Source organism: Coregonus lavaretus (genome assembly GCF_964263955.1).
Source record: "Coregonus lavaretus genome assembly, chromosome: 31".
In the NCBI taxonomy this organism is placed as follows: Eukaryota; Metazoa; Chordata; class Actinopteri; order Salmoniformes; family Salmonidae; genus Coregonus; species Coregonus lavaretus.
The window spans coordinates 26,290,043-26,302,054 of NC_140018.1; the positions used below are offsets into that span (position 1 = coordinate 26,290,043).

The 12,012-nt window shown below is 42.4% G+C and overlaps 1 protein-coding gene across 2 annotated transcripts in view; it reads right to left on the reverse strand.

Annotated features, from left to right (window-relative positions):
* LOC311107063 (cyclin-dependent kinase 19-like) overlaps positions 1-12,012 on the reverse strand; it is a 57,712-nt gene that overhangs the window by 37,690 nt on the left and 8,010 nt on the right. For both annotated transcript variants that reach the window (XR_014610381.1, XM_084149524.1), the window contains exons 3-4: positions 2,627-2,737; positions 2,255-2,395 (exon numbers count right to left, since the gene is read on the reverse strand). Coding sequence is in view for 1 of the 2 variants with exons in the window: in XM_084149524.1 (XP_084005650.1) it covers positions 2,255-2,395; positions 2,627-2,737 (252 nt within the window). In the remaining variant the exon portion in view is untranslated. The remainder of the gene's footprint in view (positions 1-2,254; positions 2,396-2,626; positions 2,738-12,012) is intronic.

The following is a 12,012-nucleotide window of genomic DNA, read 5'->3' on the forward strand; positions in this document are numbered from 1 at the left end:
TATACGGTGTTATACAGTGTTATAACAATGTAATATAGCCTAGCCCTTATCATAGAATGTCCAAGTTGCACCATAATATGTTGGGTTTAAGCCAATCAGATGATCAAAAAAATATTCTCAAGCTACAAAAAAAAAAACGTCTTAATAAGGAGCTGCAGAGAGAGATGAGAGAGAGCTCCTGTGTTGCAAGAACCTGATGAGGTTTCCACAGCCAGATAAGAGAATGTGAGCAAGAGAACAACCCTGTGACCTTGCTGTAGCTGGGCCCAGGACTAACTCTGACCTTCCGGTACAATGAGCCCAGCAGAGGTAGGTGAACAGCCTGGCCTTCCAGGAAAACACTCTGCAGCGGTGCATGAGTAAAATCACTGAGGAAGCCAAGCCAGGAAGAAAAAGGCATATTACAACCTGTTGTGATAATTGCGCTGTTTGCTCTATAACCTGTTAGTAAGTCGCTCTGGATAAGAGCGTCTGCTAAACGACTAAAATGTAAATGTAAATATACCTTGCCACCGTGATATATAGGCCTAAGGACAAGACAATAAGAAGACACAGTGGCAGAATATATTCAACCACACCTCTGTTTCATCACAAAACCAGAGAGCAACATCTGCCCACAAACAAACAGTTACATGACCTACTACAGCATGGTCAAGCAAGTTAATGTTTTCAACATTTTCGGACTACTAAACAACTATTGATTTAGAACCACAGAGAGTTACCGCAAGTCACAAAGAAAACAGGAGCTGCCTCCACTATTCCAGCACCATTTCAACTTCAATATTTCATCATCCTCAAATCACCTATGTTTAGTCTATTACAGTGACAACTAAGATACCAAGAACAATTTAGTCCAATCAATGAAAGTGAAATATGATATGGCTGTCCATGGTACTTATTTCTGTGTGTGTGCGTGCGTGCAAGTAGAAAAAAACATGTTGACTCACCCAGAAACACCAATGCTATCCTCCTCTCTTTCATGACTCTGTCATACACAACACGCTTTCGTTTTTGTTGTTCTAGCCTACCTGGCTAAAATGCTTGCTCGCTAGCTTAACTTCCTTTCATGGGCAACGATGTGCCAGGCCAGCTAGTTAACATTAGCCTACTACAATCTAGCTACACATTGAACTTCCATCCTCTCAGGCCAGGGTCCCAATGTATGAATTTATGGTTAAATCAGAATCGTCGTTATAATCATTGGCCAGGACAGATAATTACGTAAAACCAAAGTCCAAATCCCCATCTCCATCCATGGCTAATTTAGGAAAGGGACAATTTTTGCTAGCTAGCTAGCCACCGGAGGACAACGCCACAAAGAGATGCAAAAATTAAAAACAATTCTGTAAATAATGTTTGGCTTGTGATTGGTGTGAAGCCAAATCCAAACTGGCTTCCCTTTAAACTTTTTAAACTTTTTTTTTGGTGCACCGGGACCATTCACAGTTGAGCTCACTCAGTTTAGGTCAACGTTGATTGGGTATGATTTTATAATTTTTTTATCAAGGGAAGCAAAATGCTCGCTGGCTTCTCTTGCATTCAATGCTATGGGTGGCAACAATGTCATACCCTTTTTGACCAGACAGCATCATATAGATGGCCTACATATACTGAGACAGAGGGGTGCTGTTTCGCTCGCTCGCAAGGTTTCTCCGGTGAGATAAATTCAGCCTCTTGCGAAATGAAGGACAATTATGAAACACAGACAGACGAAAGACACATTTTTCTTTTCTTTTTTTCTTGGTCAATTCTTTGGGGAAGCCTGGCTTCCCTTGGCATCCATGAATACACGCCACTGAAAACACTGTGGGAAAACTGTGGGGGAGAAAATCTCACATGGGTGCTAGAGTACAGGCTGGGTGGTGGTGGTTGGTGAGGGTAGGGGAGCAGAATTGACAACATTAACCAGCCGAGACACTTTGTTCCACAGCCAAAGGCTTTGAAATCCTAATAATAAACTGTACAAGGATTTAACAGCACCTTTGCCAGAACATAACAGGATTCAGTTAGCTGGCGAGAGGGTTTCTTTTAGGATCGTTTTTGCAGTGGACACCACTCATTGCTGCTCCTAGATATGCAAGCAAACAAGTGACTTATTTGCATGCATCCTATTGGTTAAAAGCAGCCTGTATCAAAGTTCAGATCAATGACCAATAGGAAAAGGACAGATCAGTAAAGACTGATCAGTGGATGAGGTGTCAGTGAGCAGGTGTAGCAACACTGTAAAGGGACACTGGTACTACACACTACTCACCAGATCCCTGTGAAGCACCCAGTTGGCATGAAGGTAATGGATCCCGTCCAGAATCTGATACAGGAGAGACTTGACCATCCCTCTCGGCAGCTGCATGGGCTTCTTATTGGCCTTGGAGGCTCGATGGAACTTGATGATGTGCTGAAAGGAGACCAGAGGGAGTGGCGTAGAGAAATTGATCAAGCAAGGGACTCAAACACCTAGGTTCCACAACATGCATACATACTGGTACATCATGTACCGTACACTGCCCTTTACAGACAGGAAAACGTCAAGAACAAAGATGAAACAACAGACAGAGCAGGTTGATGAAACATCCAAACAAAGAACAAAGACTGGTCGTCAGACTGGTGGTCATGATGAATCACTTACCCAGAGGTCATGCTCGGCATAGTCGAAAAGGAGCCACACCTTTCTGTCACTGTGAGACAAGAACACTTTCTGCAGGCCAATCACGTTGGGGTGTTTCAGCTCTCGTAGCAGCTGCAACACACAGTAAGAGCTTACATGAATATTCAATAGCAAAAAACTGCTATTTCAATGCACCTTTATTAACCCACTGGGCACACACTGGTTGAAACCACGTTGTTTCCACATAATTTCAATGAAATTAACGTGGAATAGATGTTGAATTGACGTCTGTGCCCAGTGGGAACACATTGTGAATTATTGCACTGACAAGAGTCATTCATGTCATTCAGGGTTTACACTAATCGGATGCAACAAGTATAACAGGTTTTCTGCATGCTGTAAGCTATTGTATATGCCTGATTTAAGCTCTTATGTCCTAGCTCACAGGAACACCTAACCGATAAAGACACAAACCATGGACTTTAATTCATTCAACTGACAAAGGGAAATTACACACAAAGGAAGAGTGAAATTCATGAGGGATTTCCACACCACTTTAATCAGATAAGGGAACACATGTTGTTGCTGTTGTGAACTCTCCATCCCACTCCAACCATCAGACTATGCAGCCAGCCCAGCCCAGAGCTGTGTGTCCATGGATTCATTCCATCAAAGGGATGGCCCCGCATGCGTTAACTGCTCTAGTCTCTCCACTGAACACTGTGTGCCATACTAATGGGTCCAAAGCACCCCTCCAGTCTGTCTTCACTATACAGTCCTAACATAAAGAAATTATACTCCTACACACTAAGGACACTGTATTACTGCACTAAGATAATGACATTACACTCCTACAAACTCAGCTGTTTCTCTTCATATTCATCCCTCCCAGCTTCTTTCGTCAGCGGAGGCACTCTTGGACAAACAACTGAATCCATAATCAATCGAGCCCTTTAGATAGACTACGATGTCGATGGGGGAGGGGGTTGTGTGTGTGCGCGCGTGTGGTAGAGAAAGACCTGAAACGGTCCGTAATCCAGCTATCCAGCGAATGAATTATTCACCCCTAGGGCTAATGTGATTACTCTGTGTCACCTGACCTGAAATCCCATGGAAAAATACTTCAGTGTGAGTGTCCCTCCGTGCGATCCTGATGATACCTTACACTAAACATGCAGCAAGGGCGTTGGCTCGAGCTAGGGCATGGTTGGTCTGACTAATCAAGCTGCAATACACAATGAATGAGTATATACAGCTTGAGACATTTGTGTGCAAAATGGTGTAAAAAAAATTACATTTAAACTTGCTCTACCGGTTGTCTGTGTGGTTTGTCCTTCTGCTGCTCGAAAATTGAGAGTAGTGTTATTAACCTGACTTTCAGTACGCTGGTCTGTATATTGGTTTGTACTTCCGGTTTTTATTTTCAATACTGATGCAATTCGCACGTGCAAACACTTGCACAATATGGCCGAGCCTAACCGAATCACAGACCGAATGGCAAACACTTCCCGCTGATTGCAAGGAAACGTGCTTCGGTCGACTACATTCGGTTACATTCGGCTATTGTTTACATATTGTGCATCACGTGGAATGAGTCAAGAGAAAATATAAGCGACAGAACCTACCAGCGCCACAAAAAGTCAGGTAAACAACACTTTCCTGTGGATACCCTATCTCCACCTCCTACTGCTAAAAGGACCAACAGCACGAACAACAGGTAAAGTCACCTCAAACATCATTTTATTCAACATTCTGGCTTGTAGAGACTATCACGTCTTTTTTCCAGTGACTTCTTTCAGACTGATATCCATGGAGTAACCATGGTAACAGTCTGATGTTTAGGCAAGGGCACGGTCGGCTGTAATTTCAGAGTGTCCGCCGATACGGATAGAGAGGGTTATAGCGGGGGGGGTGGCTCTCTGCATTGACAGTGTACTATATATCATGCACACACGAAAGCACACGCACAAGCACACACACACACAGTCTCCCCCCTCGGTTCTACCCGCAAGGCGGGCTAGTACTGTAGTAGTAAGCTTAAAAGGTGAGGGGTGGAATGAACAGTGAACACAGAGCAGGGGGAATAATGCTGTGATTGTATGCAGCATGTTTGATTTGGCATTTGGATGGGGGAAATGAGGAGGGTTATTGAGGTTAGTGTTTAATCACAGCCTAATCCCTGGGTTATCACATGGCATTGTGCTAATGAGCCCTGGCCTTAGAGGCAGACTCCCGGCTCTGTGACGCTGGCCACACTGACCGGACTCAAAGAGCCACAAGGACTAGCTGCCCCACAAGACCAATTCTGGTTTGTAGGGCTGGCACAATTATTGTATAACCATGTAACCGACGGTTATGGATGAAGACCATAATGAAAATAAAATAACCAGCCGGGCATTCATGCTGAAACTAGCCAGGTGTTGTAGCAAACAAGTCTTCAGTTGCCTAGGCAACGCCCCCCTCCCTGCAGCAGCAGCACACATAGAAATATAATGAATAGAACATGCTTGGAACCTCTAAACCTGGCAATTTGACTGGTAAACTCATAGGTACACTCACAATGGCTGCCTGGTATTGTGATGCAATCATTTCCATGGTAATGTTGAATGTTTATTCAGATGATGTGAACTGATGTGGTTCATGAAATGGAATGTATTTTTTGTAATGTCAGTTAAATTGAATCAACAAACCACAGCACATACTGATGGGTACACTTCCTGCTTTTAGTCCCTGGGGAAACCTGTTCTATTCATTCTATTTTTATGGCAGCACACGCAGTCAGGAGCGGAGCAGAGGAGACATTTTTATTTTGCTATTCGAAGGTTATTACACCACATGACCAAAAGTATGTGGACTATGGAGATTGCATGGCTGTGTGCTCGATTTTATACACCTGTCAGCAACGGGTGTGGCTGAAATAGCCTAATCCACTAATTTGAAGGGGTGTCCACATACTTTTGTATATATAGTGTATGGTGACCGCTTCATTTGGCTGGCCAATAACTGTCATTCAAAATTCTATGGCCGTCACACAGCTGGTTTCTCATAGTACTCATAGTACAGTGTTCAACAGTATGCACTGTTTAGAATCAGCTAAACTAATAAACAGGGATCCTGTGCAGTCACATGACTACGAAATGTCTAGAGGTAATTTTGTTATAATAAAGAGCAAACAGTATCTGGTATATCAACACATTGTATTTATCCTAGGGAAGTCCAGGCTATGCATACAGTACAGTCCTATAACAGTGCTGGTTTTTCATCTTAACATTTTAGTATAATACTCAATCTATTTTGACACAGACTCAATAAGCTTATTGCAGTGAGTCCATCACAGGGGAGTGGACCTTTGTAGAATCACTCCAATCTGAAGTGAATTTGAGAGCACAGAACAAGAGTAAAGCCAGGGTAGTGCAACAACAACATACTGTAACCAGGAGGACAGCCTCTGTCAATGTTCATGTTCCTTTACAGGGGGCATCACCTTAGTCAAACCTCACTGCCGTAATCAGATGCCCGTAATCCACTCTCTCTCTCTCTGGGCCACAGGAAGCAAAATGGCAGCTGTCCCAGGGGACATTTTACTGCGCTGAGTAAAGAAAACTCTTACTCAGCCTATTTATGGGGTCAAGATGAGGTCCTACCTACAGTGGGGTTCAAAATTGACACCCTTGATAAAGATGAGCAATATTTAATGACTGTATAAAATAAATAATTCAAATACTGAGCTATATTGTACACAACAAAAAGGAAATTGTATTATTTTATACTAATACAATTGCTCAGAGAAAGAGATTTTGTTTAGCAAGTAATACATTTTTTTCTCAAAAAGGTAGGGGTCCAAATTAGACACCCCTAAAAGATTCTTATAAATAAAGTAGTCAAAAGTTTAGTATTTGGTCCCATATTCCTAGCACACAATGACATTTACAAACTTGTTGGATGCATTTGCAGTTCGTTTTGGTTGTGTTTCAGATTATTTTGTGCCCAATATGGTAAATAATGTATTGTGTCATTTTGGAGTCACTTTTATTGTAAATAAGAATAGAATATGTTTCTAAACACTTCTACATTAATGTGGAGGCTACCATGATTACCTGAATGAATTGTGAATAATGATGAATGAGATAGTTAAAGGGTCAAAGATCATACCCACATGTCTTGGGGGTATGATATTTGACCCTCTAACTTTCTCACTCATCATTATGTGGTCCTCTGTAGCTCAGCTGGTAGAGCACGGCGCTTGTAACGCCAAGGTAGTGGGTTCGATCCCCGGGACCACCCATACACACAAAAAAAAAATGTATGCACACATGACTGTAAGTCGCTTTGGATAAAAGCGTCTGCTAAATGGCATATTATTATTATTATTATTCAAGATTCATTCAGGATTATCCGTAATCATGGTAGCATCAACATTACTGTAGAAGTGTTTAGAAACATATGATATTCTAATTTATAATATAAGTGACTCCAAAATGACAATACATTATATAACACAAATTTCTATTTGGAACGAAATAATCTGAAACACAACCAAAACGAACTGCAAATGCATCCAACAAGTTTGTAGAGTCACAAGCTTGATGTAGTTATTGCGTGCTAGGAATATGGGACCAAATACTACACTTTTGACTACTTTATTTATAAGAATCTTTAGGGGTGTCAATAATTTTGACCCCTATATTTTTTGGGGAAAAAAGTATTCCTTGTTAAACTAAATCTCTTTCTATGAGCATTTGTATAAGTATAAAATAATATAATTTCCCTTTTGTTTTTGCATACATTATAGCTCAGCATTTGAATTATTTATTTTATACAGTCATTATTGCTCATTTTTATCAAGGGTGTCAATAATTTCGGACCCCACTGTAGATGGAGGGGGGTCATTGAAGGGATACTTCAGGATTTTGGCAATGCTAGACATACCCATAGACTTCCAGTCATTGTGCTAATGCTAGTTAGCATTGGTTTACGAAACTACCTCTCACTTCCTTCGTACTGGACACAGAGACATAAAAATGGTATCCACATGTTAATCGGACTCTGGCGAAGTAGATAAAGCGCCTTTCCGAAGTATCCATTTAAGGTAGTATCTCAACCTGCTCAGGTCCAGAAGGCAGTCGGGGCACTCTGGAATTCCACCAATTGAGCTGTCTCGTGGTCCGTGTCGTTGCCATCTTTGTTTGGATTTGTGTCACTGATTCTGGTTTTCTGCTCCACATAGTGTCAATTAACGACCGTGGCAATTACCGTCAAAAGGTCACGATTTATGAACTATCAATCTGCTAGATCCATAAAATAGAGAAGTCTTGTGTAATCAATATTTTGTGAACGTGCTATACATCCCAATACTGTATACATTTCCTGTTTCAAAACCTACCTATCAAACCTTTCCTGTTTGTCTGTCAAAATCAGTAACAATAACAAGAAAGAAAATACGAATTGCCTAAAAGAAAAAACACATTCAAATAATGTAGCCTAACCATTGCACAGAACCCTCATTAGGAATGTGTGGAAAGAATATAAGAACAGGCCTGTCCCTGGCCTGTTCTGGGAAAAATGAGTCAATGTTTTCAACAGATTCACAGGGAAAGCGCTGGCTGGATTTGGGCCAAACGTTAGCATAGCCTCTGTGGCCAGGACAGCCAATACACCTTTAAAGATGGCACATAGGACCTGGATCCATGAGGTCTCGGCTTTCAAGCCACTAACCACCCCTGACTCTTATATACTGTATATAACCCCACATAACATTTGGACAGTTAAATAGCTAGCAATTCATTCTATTTCTGGGGGCATTTAAGCCTTGGCAGTCATTACCACATTATATATTGTCACATTTACAAGGGTTTTAGACCAATGTGGGTTTTGTATTACACTCAATGATCAAGAGTCAAAACAAGTCACAAATGTGACTTGGCGCAAAGAAGGGGGATAAGAGAGTGAGAGGAACCAAAAGAAAACAGCGTCTCTGTCACGACTTCCGCCGAGGCTGCCTCCCCTCCTTGTTCGGGCAGGCTTCAGCGTTCGTCGTCACCGGCTTACTAACCACTGCCGCCCCAATTATCATCATCACATTTGTCTTGTCTTGTCAATCACACACACCTGGTTCTAATCCCCTCATTAGTCCGTGTATAAGTGTTCCCTCTGCCCCCTTGTCCTTGTGGGTGATTGTTTGACTGTGAGAGTAGTGTTGCTCGGTGGAGCTACTCGTACCATTTTGTTGGTGGAGCTACTCGTAATATTTCCCCTGTGCCTATGTATTGTATGGAGATACCGTTACAGTGTATGGCCAGGGTAGATAGTTTCCCCTGTGCCTGTTTTGTTGGTCGTTATTCCAGCGTATTTTGTGTAACGAAGGAATAAACTCTGTATTCGGTGATTACCCTCCTGCGCCTGACTCCTTCCATCACACTCATCACAGTCTCCCTGAGTTGGGCCTGGAGAGGGCTGAGTCCCAAATGACACCCTATACAATGCACTCATTTTTAACCAGAGCCATATGGGCCCTGGTAAAAAGAAGCCCACTACATAAGAGATAGGGTGCTATTTGGGACGCAGCCGAGGACTGACTAACCAGCTGGCTTCCCTCATGCGGCTACAGTGCACTGGGTGGATAAATCCAGAGAAGGCATGCTGCTGCTGTGTGTTTGGGACGGAGAAACACTACGCCAAGCTTTTCCCTGACACTGAACAAAGTGAAGGCAAGGCAAGTATTCCGCTCTCTCTGCTCTGCCGCCGCCAGCCATTTGCTCTTGTTATTCCGTGTCGTCCAGAACCTGCGGACTCTGCTGTGTCGTTGAGTAACCACGGTCTCTGTGGCTCTGGTGAAGATTAGTGTAGCTACTAATGGCATATTCTCCAACAGAATGGATAGCCACATGCAGGTTTTCTTAGGTATGTAATATAATTCCCCTGAAGAACCCATCTCATGGTTAATGTGTGCAATAAACTGAAGCATAGAGCAATTCAATTTAAAATAGCCATTGCTTTTTATATCATCATTAAGCTAGCTTCTCCCTCTATTTTCCTTTATTAACTTCTTATGAAACAAAATTCCAATTATAAAACCATCTCCCCTATCTAGCTACAGTACTAAAGATCCTTCCTCGGCATGGACACACTGTCACTGACGCTCATTTCATCCATGGAAACCAAGTGAGAGAGCCTGTCAACCCACTGCCTATGCAAACACAGCCAAAACATTGTCATGTTTGCACAGTTATTAGAATGGTGGGAGAGAATAGCTGACATCGGCTGGCTGACGGAGTGAAAAGCAGAACTACTCAGAGATCGAGCCGAGGCAGGTCCCAGAGGGAATCCACGACCATAGGATTCACAGAATTCACAGAAATATTCTGTATCAGGTGTCTCAGTGTACTGAGGTACCCATTTTCCCTGTCCCCTAGTAAACCTGATTGCCAATGTTTCCATTGGTGTGGTTTCACATGGTGTAGTGTTAAGACATAATGTGTAGCCTAGCCAATGTGTAGCCCTTCCCAATGTGGTCTTATCTGATGAATGATCCCGAGAGTGTCGTTTTAAATACTTTTTTTACAACATAAAGAAGATGGCTTTGTAACCGCTTCATCTTCCATTCATCACTCAATCAATTCCCTCTGACCTTCCCTCTTGTTTTCGTGGAACAAAGTAAATATTTGTGCAAATCACTGTTGTCATTGTTTTGTCTGAAGGACATTTACCACGGTTCCCTTTATTGTATTAAAACAAAAGCAATTTGCTGATAATAAACTAAGGGGAAAACGGGACTTGCTTCAGGGGAAACACTGCATTTTCAAACAATGTTTCAACCCTTGAGGAGGGTCAATCTAAACTGGACCAACAACAGGCCCACACCTGTTAGTTTAGAAATAGACCCTCAAATTAGAATGGGTGAAATGGATGCCAGAATTGCACAATAACAGGGTTGTTATTGGTGTTGCAGTGCCAATATGCTGCTCAGATTTTCTGCATGAGTCACAGACCTAAAAAGCCTTTGGACAACCAGTGAGAAGTACTGGCAGACCTCAGGCCACACCATAGCAGTAATAGCCAACTTATGAGAAGTACGCTTATCACCAAACGACGAGGTCTATTGACCACTGACTGAGTTTGAGAGAGAACAGAGAATGACACATCTAAAGATATGTTTAATACAATGCTACTGCTGTATCTAGTAACAGTTGACAGAGAAAAAGTGATTGAGAAACCCCATCAACCACATAGACATGGATAAACCCACTGACTGACCTGAGTGAAAGCAAGCATGATTCTTTCTATAGGAAGGCTCACAACACTCTGAGGCCTTTATTTAGTACAGGCCTCCACAGGTCAGTTAACTTCCTGAGGACTTACCCAGTATTATCTAAACATGGTCTCCTGTGTCACATGGGTTTAAGGGGTGAGAGAGGTTCAACTTTAATCCTCCCTGACTGGTCTAGGATACATTACGCAACCAGCTGCTTTATGCTCTGTTTCAACAACCAGCTCAGTGGCAGTGCACAGTGCAGTGGTTACATGTGGATCCTTTGATGCAGATGAGTTACAAGACCTTGCTTAATTCAATACAATTAATAGGCCTACACATCAACATACACTGAGTGTACAAAACATGAGCTCTTTCCATGACATAGACTGACCAGGTGAAAGCTATGATCCCCTATTGATGTAACCTGTTAAATCTACTTCAAATCAGTGTAGATTAAGGGGAGGAGACAGGTTAAAGAAGGATTTATAAGCCTTGAGACAATTGAGACATGGATTGTGTATGTGTGCCATTTAGAGGGTGAATGGGAAAAACATAAGACTTAAGTGCCTTTGAACGGGGTATGGTAGCAGATGCCAGGCACTCTGGTTTGAGAGTGTCAAGAACTGCAACGCTGCTGGGTTTTTCACGCTCAACTGTTTCCCGTGTGTATCAAGAATGGTCCACCACCCAAAGGACATCCAGCCATCTTGACACAACTGTGGGAAGCATTGGAGTCAACATGGGCCAGCATCCCTGTGGAACGCTTTCGACACCTTGTAGAGTCCATGCCCCGAAGAATTTAGGCTGTTCTGAGGGGAAAAGGGGGGTGCAACTCCATATTAGGAAGGTGTTCCTAATGTTTTGTACACTCAGTATATATGCTATTACATGTAATCTGGTTTCATGAGGAAACATTACCCATTACATTATGCAAAAGCCTGAATAAATGAATCCCAATGACTGCTCAATTTCAAAGGTACTGTACATTCGGTTCTGAAAATGTATTACTCGTAATGATTTTTCCACAACTTCTGAAGGGACATACGAACATGGAAAAAGCAAAAAAGATCCTCAAGCCATTTGAATGCACAAAACCAATAACACATGGCAGCAAAACCTCCCTCAGTCAGTTGTGAGTGTGGCATGCCAAACGTTA